The sequence below is a fragment of the Juglans regia genome, chromosome 2 (assembly GCF_001411555.2).
Source record: "Juglans regia cultivar Chandler chromosome 2, Walnut 2.0, whole genome shotgun sequence".
Taxonomy (NCBI): Eukaryota; Viridiplantae; Streptophyta; class Magnoliopsida; order Fagales; family Juglandaceae; genus Juglans; species Juglans regia.
The window spans coordinates 4,228,369-4,247,412 of NC_049902.1; the positions used below are offsets into that span (position 1 = coordinate 4,228,369).

The following is a 19,044-nucleotide window of genomic DNA, read 5'->3' on the forward strand; positions in this document are numbered from 1 at the left end:
CTGCCAACATAACTTGTTGTTTTGTAGTTGACTGCTTATTTTCCATTTTGGTAGGGAGAATATCAGTTTGAACGTTGAAGGACTGAAAAGTTGTTAAAAATAGTTATGTTAGATTAAGAAATGAAGAAAGAGAGAGAACAAAAAAAATAAAAAAAAAAAGGGGGTATTTTTGTTAAAATGATGACCGACAGGGACATAATCATGATTTAGAGGAATAAGAAAAGGATGGCAACAAAATGGGTTAAATCATGCTATTGCTATTGAAATTAATTGATCAAGACGCTCCCAAAAATTATTATTCTCTTTACAAAATTAATAAAGTAAAAAAAGCTACACATCTCAACCCCATTTTTTGTGATCAATCTTGCCTTTTAACATTTCTCATCTACTTTATTTATAGAGTTTTTCTTTTTTATTTTTTTTTAAAAAAAATACTTCTTTTTGTATCCACACCGGTGTGGATGACATATTTTTAAAATGCTGTTTTTTTTTTTTATCCACATTCATCAATAAGACTGCATACGCAATCTTTTACTCAAAACCGTAAATAGAATTTCTATATACCTCGTGGCATACTGATATTGAATTGGTCTTGATTTGCAAAATGTGAAAATTCAAATATTGATTTTGTAATTAATCTATTAAATAATGGACACGTGTCTTATTTTCTAAATATTGTATCATTGCATACTCGAGCTTATGATTTGAGATTCAAAAATTTACATAAATCCATCCTATTTGAACACAAAACAAGCAAGCAAAGTGAAGGGGAGGTGTCAAATTTTTGTTTTTGTTTTTCTTTGTTTGTTAGTAATTTTATTAATAGTCATTTTCTTAATCATTATATAAAATAAAAAATTAAATAAAAATAAAAAATAATGATAATAAGAAAATAATAACTCTATCATTATCCATATTTTCACATTAGTTTTGTGTAACTTTTTTTAAAGAAATTTTATTTGTAGTCTCCACTTGAAAATTGTATATACAGACTTTTTATTAAATAAGAAAAAATATCATTTTAAGAAAAATATTTTTATAATTTTAAAAAAATTTAAAAATAAAATTATTTAGACCTATATTACAATCTCTAAATAAAAATTGTATCTGACATTAATTTTTTTTTTTTACGATGACAGTTTCCTTTTTTTTTGTTTTACAATAACTATGACAGTTGTATTTTATAGATGATGACCTTTTGGAAGAACAGTCATGGGGAAGTGTCAATTTATTACCCATTCTAATTATCAGGTTCACATCGTTAAGAAAGAACAGTCCCAATTGGATGCGAGTACTCTACTAGAGTCCTCCGAACCCCACCACTTACCGTTTCTTTGTCTTTTGTCTTTTCTTCAGTTTTTTGACTCTTCAACTTCCTATTAATTAATTTATTTTCTTAATTTTTTGAGTTGAAAAGTTAAAAAAAACAAAAAATCGTTGATTCCAGGAAAGAGCTTCGTCATCGTCTTCCATTACTAATCCCAATTCCCTTAAACCGCTCCGGAATTGTTCTCCATTTCCCTTACTCTACGCGCTTCTAGCCATTGTTGGTGTTGCTGACCTACCACTCTTTCTTTGCAGCTTTTCATATTATATATATATAGTAGAATATTTTTCTGTGTTTTTCACAATATTCAAAAATTTGAACTCCGACACTGTTGAATATTGGGGATTTTTTGCGTTAGGAATTTCAGATGAAGAGGGGAAAATTCGAAAAGTACGACATGTTCGTGTCTCTGAGCAGGCAGAGATCGATTCAGATTCTGATCGGAGCGGGGCTTTTGTATATGCTTCTGGTGTCCCTTGAAATCCCATTCGTTTTCAGAACTGGGTTCGGTGTTGTGTCCCAGGAAGCTCTCTCCCGGCCCTTTCGGCTTGAGTCCGAGGAGGACTTGGAAGAACGAGGAGCGCCTACTCGCCCCAACAAACTCATATCCCTTAACTCACTCCAGCCGACTCAGTCTCGACCCATCGAGTACAGGATGTTATCTGGATTGGCGTTCGATCAGAAGACTTTCAAGTCGGGTCGCGGGGACGCGGCTTCAGCGCTTTACAAGTCGGCGGTGGTGGCATGGGAAGTGGGGAAAACGATCTGGGCAGAGATTGAATCAGGAAAGGCTAAAGTTATCGTCGAAAATATCCAGAACCGGTCGGTGGAGCAGTGCCCCCATTCGGTTTCGCTATCCGGGTCGGATTTATTGACGCGGAAGCAAGTCATGGTGCTACCCTGCGGGCTCACATTGGGATCGCACGTGACTTTGGTTGGAAAGCCGAGGCCGGCACATGCTGAACACGAGCCCAAGATCGCGCTGGTGAAGGACGAGGAGGACGTGGTGATGGTGTCGCAGTTTATGGTGGAGTTGCAGGGCTTGAAGGTTGTTGAGGGCGAGGACCCACCCAGAGTTTTGCATTTCAATCCGAGGTTGAAAGGGGACTGGAGCGGAAGGCCCGTGATTGAGCTCAATACTTGCTATAGGATGCAGTGGGGCTCGGCGTTAAGGTGCGAGGGGTGGAAGTCTAAGGCTGAAGAAGAAACCGGTGAGTCATTAGTAAAGATTTTTGTTGTTAATTCTACGTAGTATTTGAAATGGAACTGCTTTGTTTGGTTTTCCGTTGCCGCATCTCTTCGAGTGATGGGGTCAATAAAAGGAGGTCCTTTTTGACACAATAGACTGGAATTCTGGGGCGCTAACTTGTAGTAAAGCTACCTACCACTGTTTCAGAATTTATAGATGTTAAAGAAACTAGTCGGTGATTATTTGATTTTATTCCTCGGGTGACTATGTTTCAAAAAACAAAGTTTCTTGTTGGGGTTTTGATACCTGGCTTAGAAAATTGAAGCAGACTTGATGCATCTTAAGGAAGTATTCTATCTCAGTACAATGTAATGTGTCTTGCTGTTTCGTCAAACTGCTTTTATAAATTGTTCTCCTTTGAAGTATTTAATAGGTTGAAGACTAGTATTCAGGAGGGTTTTACGAAAAGCAACCTATAGATTGTAATTGCTCAGGATTTTGTTGGTGTGTCGGGGCTAGAACATTAGCAATTTAAAATTAAGATTCATCCACGAATTTATGTTTTTAAATTGATGTTAGTTGTTCTATAATCTGGAAGTGATTCATCCACGGTGTGATAGGAAGTGATTTTAGCTCACTTCATCTATAATCTGGCCTACCCATAATTGCAACTTTGAGTTTCTCAGTAGACACGTGATCAAATCCTGCCAACGCTGGGGGGTTTAAGGGATGGGAAATGGCTACTGGGTTTGTAGCCTGTATGCCCTAGTGGTCTTCAGAATAATTGTCCCCGAGAAGGCAGCAGAAGTATTTGCACATGTTGATTATTAAAGTGTAGCTGAAACATGCGGCCAGGGAAATATGGTGCTCATATTGTTTCTGAAGAAGATGTGAGAAAAGAATGGACTACCTGGTATTATAAACTGGTTTGGGTTGGCCTGGCAGTTACAAGATTCAAAACATCTCTTTCCATCACCTTTGCACCCCTAAAGCATTTAAGGGGGAAACAAGACCCCCAAATAGAGGATTTTGTAGGGGCTCTCTTCCTTGATAATGTCTTTTATTTCAATTTATATATCATTATTGGCATTGGTTCTCCTCAAATCTGCTTTGTCTCCCTCATATTCTAATTCTCTCCCTCTTCCCCCCACCTCCAAAAAAAATATAAAAATAAAAATAAGAAAATAATGCTACTTTATAGTGGAAAGTGTTCTCTTGGCTTCATCCATTTTCTCTGTGGTAGCAACAAACTGAGTAATTCCTTTGTCTGGCTGCAGTTGATGGTCAGGTGAAGTGTGAAAAGTGGATTCGAGATGATGATGGAAGATCAGAGGAGTCTAAGGCAACATGGTGGTTGAATCGGCTAATAGGCCGAACAAAAAAGGTTACTGTTGACTGGCCATACCCATTTGCAGAGGGCAAGCTATTTGTTCTAACTCTTACTGCTGGATTAGAGGGGTATCATGTTAATGTTGACGGGAGGCATGTCATCTCTTTTCCATATCGCACTGTGAGTACTGTTCTGCAACCTACTTTCCTTGGGATGGATGTGGATTTCTTCTAAGATTGTTTTATTAATTGCAACAGGGATTTACTCTGGAGGATGCCACTGGGCTATCAGTGATGGGGGATGTTGATATCCACTCAGTATTTGCTGCCTCTTTACCTAGTTCACATCCTAGTTTTTCTCCACAACGACATCTTGAGTTTTCAAACAGATGGAAGGCTCCACCACTTCCAGATGGGGATGTGGAGCTTTTCATTGGTATTCTTTCAGCTGGCAACCACTTTGCCGAACGGATGGCTGTAAGGAAGTCCTGGATGCAGCATAAGCTTATCAAATCTTCAACAGTGGTAGCTCGTTTCTTTGTAGCACTGGTGAGGTTCAACAATTTTGGCACTTGTAGTGTTGATGGTTTTTCTCTAATATACAAAATTCATGGAGGAGATTGTTAAATACCTTTTGAATCACTATTGTGACAGAATGGAAGAAAAGAAGTGAATGTTGAATTGAAGAAAGAAGCAGAGTTCTTTGGAGATATTGTTATTGTCCCTTACATGGACAATTATGATCTCGTAGTGTTGAAAACTGTTGCCATCTGTGAATATGGGGTGAGTTGTGGAAAAAATATAAATTGGAGAATTTAATATTAACCTTAGTATATTCTTCAAAGATCACTACAGTTGCAGTGATCTTTGAAGAATAACCTACACTTACTATTCAAAAAAATAATCAACACACTTAAATGTCATTTGTTGTTGACAGGTTCGCACAGTATCTGCGAAGTATATCATGAAGTGTGATGATGACACATTTGTGAGAGTAGATGCAGTTTTTAATGAAGCAAAGAAAGTGCCCAAGGGTAGGAGCTTGTACATTGGAAACATAAATTACTACCATAAGCCCTTGCGCTATGGTAAATGGGCGGTAACATATGAGGTATGGAAGTACCTATAGGTTCTAAGAACCACTAGTATAGTTAAAATAGTTTATTGTTTCTGTAGTTTGTATAATTTGACTTTTATGTTGACTCAAGGCATTCTTATTTAGATGATATTTTCTAAGTTAATCCAAGTCCTCTATATTACAGTGTAGTTTTGCAAAATTCTGTGTCTCAGATGTAGTTAGGCTCTTCTACGGGTTAGTTATGACATAAGAAAAAAAAGAAAGAAAAAAGCTGACATCAAATTGTTTCATGAATTGCATTTTTTTTTTCTTGTAAAACCGGTTGGAGATAGTTCACGGGTTATATTTTTTGTTTTTTGTCTTTGTTCTTCTCCCCTGTATTTTGCCTGTGAGAAGAAGATTTCAATCATGTTTCACATAGATAAGTATTTTTGAAGTTGTAGTTTGGAGTTGTGAGAATTGCTTGCATTACCATTGAATGCTACATTATCGATTACTTTGTTGGGATTTCTAATGCACTCTCGATACTGACTCTCTTGCCAAATCTTTGCCATTTGGTGGTGGTTTCAGGAGTGGCCAGAAGAAGATTATCCACCATATGCAAATGGACCAGGCTATATTTTGTCATCTGACATTGCACACTTCATTGTATCAGAGTTTGAAAGACATAAATTAAGGGTAAGACACTCTCATTCTCTCTCTCTCTCTGCGATGTGCAAGTGGCAAGCATGTCGACTATGGGACCTGTGTGTGCATGCTCTTTTTTCATTTTTTTTGCTGAATCTTATTATAAGTACTACCACGTGTAGATGTTTAAAATGGAAGATGTGAGTATGGGAATGTGGGTGGAGCAATTCAACAGCACGAAATCGGTTGTGTATGTGCATAGCTTGAAGTTCTGCCAGTTTGGGTGCATAGAAGATTATTATACAGCCCATTACCAGTCCCCAAGGCAGATAACGTGCATGTGGGCCAAATTGCAAACACAGGGAAGGCCTCGCTGCTGCGACATGAGATGATGACTGTCGTCTTTCCGATCATCTTCACAATCCGATATAGAACAGTGGAAACAAACAATAACAAGTTTTGCAGTCATAGCATAGTCTATTGTATATTCTGTGGAAGTTGGGTTAGTTTGTTTCTGACCCGGTATAAAATGCCCTCAACAAATTCAATTCATTTTTTTGTTCTTCTTTTCCTTTTTGTTTTATTTTTTATCCCCCTCCCCTCCCCCCCCTTTCCTCCATTTTGGGCCTGATGATGATGGAAGATGATGAGATTAAATGTGCAGGGAACAAATCATACGAATCCAAGTCCTGTAATTTACAGTAGAACAGCAGCACATTGAAATGATAATCATCTTATTCTTTTATGGTATCGAAGTTGCTTGTCTAGTCCGTCCTTCCTGCCTTTCTTTTTATGGATATCAATATTAATAATAATAATCTTCACAAGGTCTAGAATCATTTGAACCCAGTAGTAGGTGCTATTCAGAGGCCATGGAAACTCACACAAATGCAAAACAGATTCTCCTCCTCCATTGCACAGGGGACGTCTCATTTAACAGAAATTCTCCATAACAGAAATTTTAGTCTAGCTTATATATATATATTTCCATGGGCTTTTCCATTTTGAGAAATCACTCCATTATGGTCAGGGTTTCACTTGATGATAGCACCGACAGACTGGTTTGTTTCCCCTCGTCTTGGTGCGGAACACATTCGTTGGGTAAGCACTCGCCCATAAATATTTTAAAAACTCCCAATACATCTTCAATCCATCTTTAGTTTTGTCGAGGAATAATCTCACATTATCTGTAGATAAGATTTTGGGCATATTTATAAGGAATGAACAATCATCTCTTGTAGAATCGGTTTTATGAGATAAGTTAAGCCATGAATTTATTCAAGCTCATGAATATGATACGTTATTCTTGGGTCGAAATATTTACTTATCTAAAGCTATTCCTACATGGTTAAAGAGTATGTTATTTACACAATGTGCGAGACAATGTAAATATATTTTGTGTATCGAACGGTCACTGTATCCAACAAAATCCAAACAGTGAGTCTTGTCTAGCCCACAGAGTACGAGTGAGATTTCACTTTCAAAGTCTTAAACCAGCCCTAACCCTGTGGAATGAGTCCAAAAATTGGCTGTGTCCAGCACTGAAATCCAGAAAACCACAGTGGAAAGCTGTAGTGAAGTCGTTGCCAAGCAACATACGTACACCATCCTCACCAACTTCTGATAATGACACCTCATGAAACACATGAGCATCTATTTCCCCATTGCAACTTCATGTACAAAATTGATGACCTTTTCCTTGACAACTCAACTTTCATGCATTACCTTCCTCACATGAATCATATTGGATAAACCTATTTTTCACTTTTTGTGTTGGTATGCATAGACTAACATTTTTTACATTTTTTTTTTTTGCATGCATCTCAATGGAGTCTAGTTGTGAACCACAATCAACCCTAAGATCCAATCCATCTGGCTTACACCTCCTCTAGATCTATATGGAGCAAGGGGTTTTTTTTTTTCTTTTTATTATTATTTAATTATTTAAGAGGATGAGATCTTGCAAGTTTTATTAATAAGATCTTTACGAACTATAGAAGAATACCGTGATTACAAGTTATAGCACATTGATGTCCAATCTAGGTGCTTAAGGCTTAATTTGTTTTCTCAGATAAGATGGGATGAGATGAGTTGAGATAAAAGTTGAATAAAATATTGTTAAAATATATTTTTTTAATATTATTTTTATTTTGAGATTTGAAAAAAATAAATTGTTTATTTTATTTTGTATGAAAATTTAGAAAAGTTGTAATAATTAGATGAAATGAGATGATAATAGTTGTGAAAACAAATGAGGCCTAAAACTCTATGGTATAAACTATAGGGTAGTGCTGCAGGAACCGATAATTCAACTGAAGAATTCAACCGATAAGTGCAAATATACTTTTTTATTTTTTTCTTATTTTTTTGTAATCATTTTTATATATCTTTAAATATTTTTAAAAATAGAAAAATACCAATTCATTAATATTCACTTTATTAACTATTAAATAAAAAGTCAATCAATCACTTTTATCGATCACTTTTATAAATTCAACAAGCAATTTCCTAAACTATATGCTCGAGCATCCACATTGGCTTTGCTAAATAGAAAAGTTTGATAAAATTTACATAATTGATGTCTAAAACATCCTACATTGAATTGGCCAAATATAAAATAAGATGGACTTATGCTACATGGTTGGCAAAGATGGAGAACTACAATTGATTCACTAAATATTAAACTACTAATTTCTCACTGCATGCAAACATTAAAATATTAGTTTCTTACTCCAAACAAAAATACTATTTGGTTTGTAAATAAGAAATTTAGATAGAAATTTAGATGAGTTTAATCAAATATTTTTAGTTATTAGCATTAAATGATTTTTAAAAATATGATTTTTTTAATATTAATTTAATTAGAATATAATTATTATTAATATTAAATTAGTAGAATTATAAAATGTGATACAAATAAATTAAATAAAAAATTATTAATTTAATAATATTTTATTATTATATAAAGAGTGAATGATTAATCTAATATGAAGATTGAATTTAAATAGAATAAGTAAATATAAAAAAATATGATATTTATTAAATTTTAAAATTTTTAACCAAGCCACCAAATTATTCACTACGGATTCTCCTCTCTTTTTAAAAAAAAATGACGTGATTAGCATTTCTTTTGTTATGAATTGTTCCAAATAGATCAGTTCTCCCACCCTTTTAAAAAGGGATCGTTTGAAGTTACTTTTGGACAATTAAATATTTTTAAAAAAAATTCGATTTTATTTTTAAATATTTTATAAATAATAATAAAATAATAAATAATAATAAAATAATTGAGAGAATACTTGAATAAATCAAATCGTGGCTAAATTACGTTATTAGGTGTAGTCTTTGTCGCAGATAGAAAGAAGGTGAAAAGATTCCACCTTTAATATGAAGTCGCTCTCAAATGTACTTAGAAAACGTTCATGGCCACGTGAGTGATTCGACTGGACTCTGTCTTGAAGTGACACCTGTCACTCCACAAACTCATCCTGTATGTAATGCTTCTTTGCAGTGGCCACTTCAACCAAATCCAAAAAGTAGGTTAAAGGATAAAGCAAAGCAAAAATACAAGCAAGAGGATTAGATCGAAACAACATTGAATTTATGATCTAATTTTTATATGATCAGCCGATCTTATTATATCTTTGCTACCTTTTTGTAAAAGTTGTTACTTTTTTTTTATTATTCCCAAAGTGATACACTAAGCTATACATGATGAAGGCAGGCCAATATCACACAATGATGAAGTCCTTGAGAAATACAAGTTCCCTTTTTCTGGATACGTTTTGGGGTTAAATCATTGCAGCAAGGAATTCATTGCAGAATGATTTAATATTCGAGGATAGAAACTTCCCCTCCCCTCTTTTGATGAGGACAGGTCGGCTCAACCTAGTAGCTTTTTAGGTTGTCTCCTGGTTTAGCCATCCACCATTCTTATCCTACTAATGGTTGGGATGAAATAATTTTAAATAAAAGATAAAAATTAAAAAAAAAATATTATTTTTTAATATTATTATTATTTTATGATTTGAAAAATTGAATTATTTATTATATTTTATATAAAAATTTAAAAAAATTATAATGATGAGATGAGACGAGACGAGACGAGACGAGACGAGACAGTTTCCAAATTCAAACAAGTCCTAAAAGTTGGAAATTCATTTTGGACAATAATGTTTTTGGGAACATTTTTTACAAATTGAAAAGGAAGAGAATATTTTATTCTTTATTTAAACTGAAAATGGGCATGTATTTAAGATCTAATTAGCCTTAAGCTTTGTTTAACATAAAAGCATGATCTCATGGATTCTCTAAGTAATATTATTTATCATTTTAATTTTTATTATCTTTTTATTATTTTATGATATAATATTAAATGATTATAGATTATTTATTATGTTTTATTTATAAACTTATTATTTAATTACATATCATAAAATGATTAGAAAATAAATAATGAATATATTTATTCTAAATTCTCTAGGTATCTTTGCTTTCCAAGAAAATTCCTATGCAGAAATGAAGTCTACAGACACATCATTACACCTTGTAATTTGCATATGGGCATCGACGTGATTTTGTTAAGAGGCAATTATGAGTTCCAACATCAGTTTTTTTTTTCTTTTCTGGGTGATCTGTAGTTATCCATCCATGTATCTGTATTTTAATAGAAAATGACAAAGGGCAAAGAGATTAAAACATAATTGATAGACAATGAAAACAAAGCATAACAAAGGACACCATCTATCTATCTATATAGATATATAGATATATATATATATCCTTCCAAAATCTGTCTATCTTCTATTCATCTCCATCAAAATTACCATAGAAAAAAACACAGCTGTGCCCCACTTCTTGCAGGCTTTTGCTCTCTCATGTGCAGGACACGTGTGCCATAAGGACACATCGAGCGTGGAGTGGTCTCCTTGTTGCATTATTCTTTAAAGTAATAGACCACCATCGATCTACGTGGTCCTTCCAATGACAATGAACCATAGAATGAATGGGTTTTGCACATCCCCTAGAACTACTTGTAGTATTAAATTGGGGTTTTCACCTTTTTAACAAATGGCATTTGCCTATTATAAACACATGAAGTTGTCTCTCATACTCATTGCCCACCTACTCTTGTTCACTTCTATCTTCATTCAAATTAAGCCAACTACACATAGCCCTGATCTCTTCAATTGGCATTGAACAGAAAAGATCAACACCGGCAACCCGCATGAAAAAACCCACAATGTTGCCGGCAACCATGTCCGAGATGTGGGCAACAATGGGCTCTACCTTAGCCAGCTTCATGTTCTTGTGGGCAATCATTCGCCAATACTGTCCTTACGAGCTTCGCCGTTTCTTTGAAAAGTATACGCACCAACTCACGGGCTATTTCTATCCCTACATTCGGATTTCCTTCCACGAGTTCACAGGAGATCGGCTCAAGTGCAGCGAAGCTTATGCCGCTGTTGAGGCTTACCTCAGCACCAACTCTTCAAAGAGCGCTAAAAGACTCAAAGCTGAGATGGGCAAAGACAGCAGCAACCTGGTTTTGAGCATGGATGAGTACGAGAGAGTGACGGACGAGTTTCATGGCGTAAAAGTTTGGTGGGTGTCGAGCAAAGTTGCGTCGACGCCGACACGGTCCATGTCGTACTATCCCGAGCAGGAGAAGAGGCTGTACAAGCTCACGTTTCATCGGAAGTACCGACAGACGATCACGGAGTCGTACTTGGAGCACGTTGTGAGGGAAGGGAAGGAGATTAGGGTGAGAAACAGGCAGAGGAAGCTCTACACGAATAGTCCTGGCTACAAGTGGCCGAGCTACAAGCAGACGATGTGGAGTCACATCGTGTTTGAGCATCCGGCAACTTTTGAAACAATGGCGATGGAGCCGGAGAAGAAGCAGGAGATCATTGAAGATTTGCTGACTTTCAGCAAGAGCAAGGACTTCTATAAAAAGATCGGGAAGGCGTGGAAAAGGGGTTATCTTCTTTATGGGCCGCCGGGGACGGGGAAGTCGACGATGATTGCAGCAATGGCGAATTTGTTGAACTACGATGTTTATGATCTCGAGCTCACAGCAGTGAAGGAGAACACGGAGCTGAGGAAGCTTTTGATCGAGACAACGAGTAAGTCCATCATTGTGATTGAGGACATTGATTGTTCGCTTGATCTTACTGGTCAGAGGAAGAAGAAAGCAGAGAAATCTTCTGATGATGAGATTGAGAGGTTGAACAAGGAGATTGCTAAGAGAGAAGGGAAGGAAGAGGGGGCAAGCAGCAGTAAAGTCACTCTTTCTGGGCTGCTGAATTTCATTGATGGACTCTGGTCTGCTTGTGGGGGAGAAAGGCTTGTTGTTTTTACTACAAATTATGTGGAGAAACTGGATCCAGCACTCATAAGGAGAGGTAGAATGGACAAGCATATTGAGCTGTCTTACTGCAGTTTTGAGGGGTTTAAGGTTCTTGCAAAGAATTACCTGGATGTTGAAATGCATCCCATGTTTGAGGCTATTAAGAGATTGATGGAGAAGACGAAGATCACACCTGCTGATGTTGCGGAGAATCTTATGCCCAAGTCCCCAAGGGATGATGCAGAGAAATGTCTGTCGAGCTTAATACAGGCTCTTGAGGAAGCGAATGAAGAAGCAGAAAAGAAGATTAATGATGAAGATTTGGGAGAGAACGATCCAACCATAGAAGACTCTGTTCTGTCTCAGGTTGACAAAGAAACTGAAAAATCATCCTGAATCAGAGATGCGGCCATGTTTTTTGGAATTAATTTTTGTTCAAAAAAATTCGGAGGTCAAGTGCCAATTTGATTATGGGGTTTACTCTCTTGTAGAAACTCGTGAATCTGTTTGCATTCCATTAACTCCATATAGAACCCTGAGAAATTAGAGCAAAACGACAGTTTTATATGGCCATCTTCATCGCAAATGCATCAAGGAGAAACACAGAAACATAATTCAAAGACAAAAAGAAAGCAAAACTGTGATAAAGATCGAGTATATTAAGGAGAATTATAGCTTTATCCAAGAGATTCGACCTACACAAGTCTCTAATGCTTAGCGACTGATCACCAGTCATGTCACGAGTGTACACGAGAGATCCAACTACATAGCTTCAACATAGTAGGCTAAAATTTCGGTTTACAACACTGTTTACAACGTTTTCTTTTACCCGGACCATATCTCTCTCTATGAGTCGTTGCCTTCTCTCTCAAAAACGAAACGGAGTTGAGGCAGGGGCTCTTTCTTCCTACCCTCGGAGGCTCGGCCACCTTCTGCAGCCAGCAAACCTCCTCTATTAAGTTACCTGCATGCAAAGAAAATATCTATTTACGATTTTTTACAAGCTCGCTTACTTGTTGAAATTATCAAGATAAATACTACTTAAAAATATGGGTTAATTACACTTTGCCCCCTCCAACTATCACCAAATTCACAATGTGCCCCCGAAACTATTGATTGCATCAAAGTGGACCCTCTTACTTTAATAACGTCTCAATCCCCCCCTTTCGTCTACGATGAGAGTTAAATCAAACGGAAAACTCACCCACGTGCTTCTCACATGCTAATCCTTCATTGCAAAGACAAAATCACCCCTCACTCCATCGGTTTCCATTTCCCCAAACTGAACTTCATATTCAAAAATCTCCAAATCCATGGCCAAAACGACTCGTTTTATTAATGCCGAAAAATGGTTTTGTTTCAAAGTGAAGAACGTCTGTCTTGAAGCCATTAGGAGCGATGGAGAAATAAGCTGGGGTCAACTGCAAAGAAGGTGGGCAACGACGAACCCTAACAAAGCTGCCAACCACGGTGTGAGCTGCCGACCACGACGTCGGTGTTCCCTTCGAACTGTTAGTGACTCCATTGCAGAGGAGTTTTTTTGTAGAGCTCTCATTCAAATTGCTTTCTCCATCGCAGGTACCTCAGTGATTGTTAATATTGATAACAAATCTCCCGCCTTGATGTAGTTTAAGAATACTATAAATGACTGTACGTTGTAAAGTGAAAAAATGATTCGAGTTTATTGTAGCTCAAGAATGCTATAAATGATTGTACATTGTAACTCAACAATGTTCCAATTTAATTGCCATGATATTGATTCGATACCATGCTTAGATAATGTTCTAGTTTAGTTTGTTAAGATTCTTTTCTCCTTTTGTATAAAGCTGCAGTAGTCTGTAAAGAATAATATTGATTCAAGTCTATAGAGTAGAAATGTTTTGGCTCATCAACCTCTCTTTTAACTGTTTCATTTCTACACTCATAATCCTGACATATTTCAGCAGGTTGTGAAAGATGTCTACTGGTTCATCTAGTACAAGATGGGGTGGTAAAGCACCACTAGATGGCCCATTTTGCCGTTGCAATCTACGAGCACGTCTAAGAGTGTCAACTACTGATGATAATTACAAAAGGAAGTTCTGGAGATGCCCATATTGGACTCCTGGTTGTCAACATGGGAGTGGAGACAGGTTTTGTACATTTTTTTATTGGGTAGATGATGACCATTGCTCCACGTGCGGAGATGTGGTTGGCCAGCTACGAGATAGACTCCGGATACGGAGTCGTGAGTTGAAGATTGAGAAATCCGAATTGGAGGCTAACTTAGTGATGGAGAGGGAGCGTAGGGAGCATATCCAAGAGTTATGCAATAAGTTGAAGGAAAAATCTACGGAATTGGAGGCTAAGTTAGTGATGGAGAGGGAGCACATGAAACATATTCAACAGTTTTTGTATGAGGAGAAAGAAAAATCTAAATATTTGCACAAGAAATACAATAATTGCACATGGTGTGGTGTCATTGTAATTGTTCTAGTTGTTGCTGTTATCTACATGAAAATGTCTCATTATGCTGATGAAGGTCCTCGTTACTTGATGATAGCGTAGGATTGGTTAATGTAATTTTTTGGATGTGTATTGACTGTGGTTGTTGTTTTGAATTTAATTGTTGTATTGAACATCACTTGTTGTATGTAATTTGGTTATGGAGTGAATTTTGTGACAACAACTTACTGTGTTGATAATGATTAATAATAATATCACTCTACATATCAAAATCCCTCAATTGGAACAGCAAGTCAATATTGCCAACAAATATTATCACTCTAATAATGTCACCCTACTATAGACCATTACAACAAAAGTTTTCCAATAACAGTAATGTCATTAAGCCCTAACTACACCATTATAACAACAAGTCAATATTGCCAATTTGGTCGCTTCTGTTTCCCCTTTTTATCTTCGTTCATCCTCTCCACACGTGAAGATGACTCTACATTCTTCCCTTTTTGCACTGATGCATTAGCCTTGGCAGGAGGCACTTGGGGCTTGGGTGGCAGTTGACCAACTCTGAATTGCATGCCTCCCCTTCTAGGATTGCCCCAAGAACACAGTCTTCCTTGTGCTGGATTGCTTGTATCAACGTCTAAGTCCACAAACACAGGTCTACGTGTACTAGTCTGTGAGTGGTGGCCCCCAAGTCTTGCAGACCGCCTCCTGGGTGGTCGTTTGGCCAACATCTTTACACGACCCATATTTTTTTGCAGTTGATTACTTTGGCCTGCCTGCGAAGTCTCTGACAAGGGAGTTTGCACTGTTGGACTTGTTTGCCATGTTGCCTGTGAAAGCGACGAAGGTGGAGCGTTCCCAGTTTGCATAGATTGGGTTGTTGGCTGTGAAGGCTCTGACATTGGAGGTTGTGAAATGACCTAGTACCACATTTAAATGTAAATTAACATTCTCAACATTTTCAAGCAATATGTAAATTAATACCGTATAGTAAATAAGGAAGAAGTAGCCACTAACTTGTTCATCTGGAAATGAAGGAGCTTGAAATTCTGCTGCAGAAGTGGAGGAGGGTGTGCCTGCGTTCCCACGCGGACATTTTCTTTTGTTGTGACCAACTTGATTACATCTCGAACAGGTCATATGCACACCAGTTTTTCTCAACTTGTTTGCTCCTTGTCGATCGTCCTCATTTCTTCTTCGATGTTTCTTTGGCCTCCCGGGTTGTTTCCTAACCTCAGGAGCAGTAGGCTTCTCGTATGTGGTAGTGAGCCACTGATCCTCACTTGGCATAGGGTAAATTAAAGGCTCGTATGCTGCCCTCCACATCTCCACACTATAGTAATGATGCACATATCCCTTGGGATCTTGGTCAGAATACACAATACATGTGTATGCATGCGGGCATGGAATACCTGTGATGTCCCATCTCAAACATGAACAGGTCCTCTTTTCCAAATCAACCACATATTGCCTACCAGCATTGTTAACTTCAAACTGACCACATCCTGCATACGTTGGAGTACAATAGATGGACAAATCATGCATAAGTTCAAGCTTTGCAACTATCCGAGGCGTGATTGTATTCTCCCATTTACTAATTGCTTCCCTTTTCAACTGATATCGTGCCATCAGTTTCTTCCGTATGGTCTCCACCATAGTCACAATTGGCTTATCACGTGCTTGCAGAATATACGCGTTGAAACATTCACTAAGATTATTCACTACCAAGTCAGACTTTGAAAATGTGTTAAACCATGCTCTAGACCATTGTGATGGGTCTATAACCTTTAGGTAGTCATATGCAGGCTGACTGAGGGCTTTCAGTTCCTCCATAGCTCTCTCAAAGTCCCTCTTTGTGTATGCTGTAGCTGCCTGCCACAATTTCTCCTTTAAAGCCACACCCCTGTGGCCAGCATCTCGAAAATTGGCATATAAATGCCTGACACAAATACGGCTGTCATTGTAAGGCACCAACTCCTCCATTGCTGGTTTTAAACCCTACAAAAAATATTCAATGAGTGGCTCATTTAATAAGTTTTAGTTAATAGAATATATTGAAATATTTATAAAATTACCTTTTGTCTATCACTGATAAATGTCCACCCACCTTCAGGTTGCTGTCCAAGATCGGATATAAGTGTCTCAATAAACCATCCCCAACTATCCTTTAACTCTGCCTCCACAATGGCCATTGCAATTGGGTACATGTTATCATTTGCATCCCTACCAACAGCACATAGGAGCTGCCCCTTAAATGGTCCTTTTAAGAAACAACCGTCCAAACCAATCAATGGTCTACAACCAGCCTTAAAACCCTCTCTACAGGCTGCCAATCCTACATTCATCCTTTGAAAAATAGGAGGTAACTCAGGAGCTATTCGTTCCACCCTAACTAACAAACAACTACCTTGGTTCCTTTGTTTCAGGGTCTCACAATAGTCCCATACCTTGGCATACTGTTCTCTATGGCTGCCAAATATGGTAAACTGAGCCTTCGCTCGAGCACGATATAACTTCATTTTAGGAACTTCCACTCCCCACTTTCTCTTAATCTCATCAGCAAGTGCTTTGATAGGCACATTAGGTTGGCTTATAAACAGTGGCATCATCTTATCTGCAATCCAAGATGATGTGACAATGGGGTTCTTATAACTCCTACTACAATCATGTCTTGGGTTTATAGACTTTATCTGGAAAGTTTGTTGCCCTCTAATCCAAGACCCATAAACCCGGTAAGGACATTTAGGGGTATTGCAGACAACAGTAACCCTATCCCCATCATTCTTTGCAAATTTTATCGATTTACCTATATTTAGGTTCAACCTCCTTATTGTCTCTCTAAACTGTGCTGTAGATCCAAACTTCATTCCAACAGATATTTTTAGCTTCTCCAAGTCAACAGCTTGAAACTCGGGAAACTTAAAATCATGATGTCCTTCGTCACCACTATGGACAGGAGATTGAAGGACGTCACTTGGTGTCATATCAGAACAATTACCTGCTAATTGTTAAAGCAAGCATTGTTTAGCAAGTTCTGAAAAATGAACACTAAAATAATAAACAAGAAAATAGAAGAGTATACCTATGTCATCCTCCTCTGGCCACCTTGGACCACTTCTGTCTTGATTCCTCCCTTCATCCTCCTCATCCTCAGCATCTGAGGAAGATTGTGGCTCTTTATCATCAACTGTCACTTGAGACTCAACACCTTTACTCCTTGGTTGTGCAAGCTTTGACCTCGATGTTCCCACTGTATTGACATCAATGTCATACAACTCATCCTCACTACTCAACACTTCTTTCCAAAATGGATCATTAAGTCCAAGGCGACGTGCTTCTGCTTCCTCCTCATCCTCACTCACATCCTCCTCGACATGATGATCATGCAAAGAAGACTGGTGCACTGAAGTTCGAGAATGAGACACAAGATACAAATGAGCCACTTGTTGATCCTGAAGCGCAGCCACCATAGACAGCACATCATGGTCAGATGTAAGCAATTTAAGACCATTGTGCATCCTCAAGCTAGGGTGTCTATAGTAGACTAGGTCACCTAGATGGTAACCATACTTGGCCATAATCGTCTGTATCTCAATCCATGATAGTTGATCCTCATCATATGGTTCATGGTACACATCAGTCTTACCCCCAACATATTCTCCATTCTGCCGCCTATCAATTATCCCACCATGATGGACTTGAAATAACAAATTTCTCGTAGCCATCCTACAAAATATTGTCTATTAAATTAGTCATGGACCGTAGTCAATTATTAGACCAACCATAAAGTAAACAAAAGTAAACTATTGGACCAAACGGATAAATTTGGTCATTTTCCTATGCAAGAGACCACCTCTGTGGTCCCTCTGTCACAACCCGACAATAAAGATAACAACAACACACTCATGTTATTGTGTTCTCAAACTGGGACAACTAACGCCACTCAGCAATGCACTAGCGTCATATTAGGAAGCATACAACATTGGACCCACCTATGTGCAATATTGGAGGGGGACATAATAAAAAACAGTACACTTTAACATTCCAAATTACTCAGTTTTACACGAAAAATATACAAATTCGATGAAGACAAAGATGGAGTCATTTTGAGATGGACTCACCTCTGCGACTCCCACTGCGCGAAGAAAACAGATACCAACTCGATGAAGATGAACGAAAATATTTTATGAAGCCACTAAGATTGGTGCGAGGACGAATGAACACCAATGCGAACAACAATCGATCGATGGTCACTGGTTTCCGAGTTAGGGTTTTCGAATTTCAGATTTGGGGATTTTTGAATATGAAGTTCAGTTTGGGGAAATGGAAACCGATGGAGTGAGGGGTGATTTTGTCTTTGCATTGAAGGATTAGCATGTGAGAAGCACGTGGGTGAGTTTTCCGTTTGATTTAACTCTTATCATAGACGGAAGGGGTGGATTGGGACGTTATTAAAGTAAGAGGGTCCACTTTGATGCAATCAATAGTTTCGGGGGCACATTGTGAATTTGGTGATAGTTGGAGGGGGCAAAGTGTAATTAACCCTAAAAATATATAATTTTATTTTTTTATTTTCATATTTCATATTAAAATAAAATATAAAATATAATAATAAAAAAATAAAATTACATTTTTTGAAGTAATGTGTAAGAATGTAAGATTTTCATCTAGCGCAATTCGTATCTTCACTCTAA

General features: G+C 37.4%; 2 protein-coding genes across 3 annotated transcripts; both read left to right on the plus strand.

Annotated features, from left to right (window-relative positions):
• Positions 1-1,414: 1,414 nt before the first annotated feature.
• LOC108999254 (hydroxyproline O-galactosyltransferase GALT6) lies at positions 1,415-6,302 on the plus strand. Of its 2 annotated transcripts, XM_035687614.1 has the most exons (8): positions 1,415-1,546; positions 1,686-2,538; positions 3,794-4,026; positions 4,104-4,394; positions 4,500-4,628; positions 4,783-4,956; positions 5,494-5,601; positions 5,733-6,302. In XM_035687614.1, the coding sequence occupies exons 2-8, from the start codon at positions 1,695-1,697 to the stop codon at positions 5,940-5,942; spliced, it is 1,989 nt and encodes a 662-aa protein (XP_035543507.1). In that variant the 5' UTR covers positions 1,415-1,546; positions 1,686-1,694; the 3' UTR covers positions 5,943-6,302. The 2 variants fall into 2 exon arrangements, with proteins under 2 accessions (XP_035543507.1, XP_018831665.1); XM_018976120.2 differs by having other exon boundaries at positions 1,415-2,538.
• A 4,257-nt stretch (positions 6,303-10,559) lies between these two features.
• LOC108999269 (AAA-ATPase ASD, mitochondrial-like) lies at positions 10,560-12,600 on the plus strand. Its single transcript, XM_018976137.2, has one exon. It carries the CDS (start codon positions 10,778-10,780, stop codon positions 12,296-12,298), a length of 1,521 nt encoding a protein of 506 aa, XP_018831682.1. The 5' UTR covers positions 10,560-10,777; the 3' UTR covers positions 12,299-12,600.
• Positions 12,601-19,044: the final 6,444 nt, after the last annotated feature.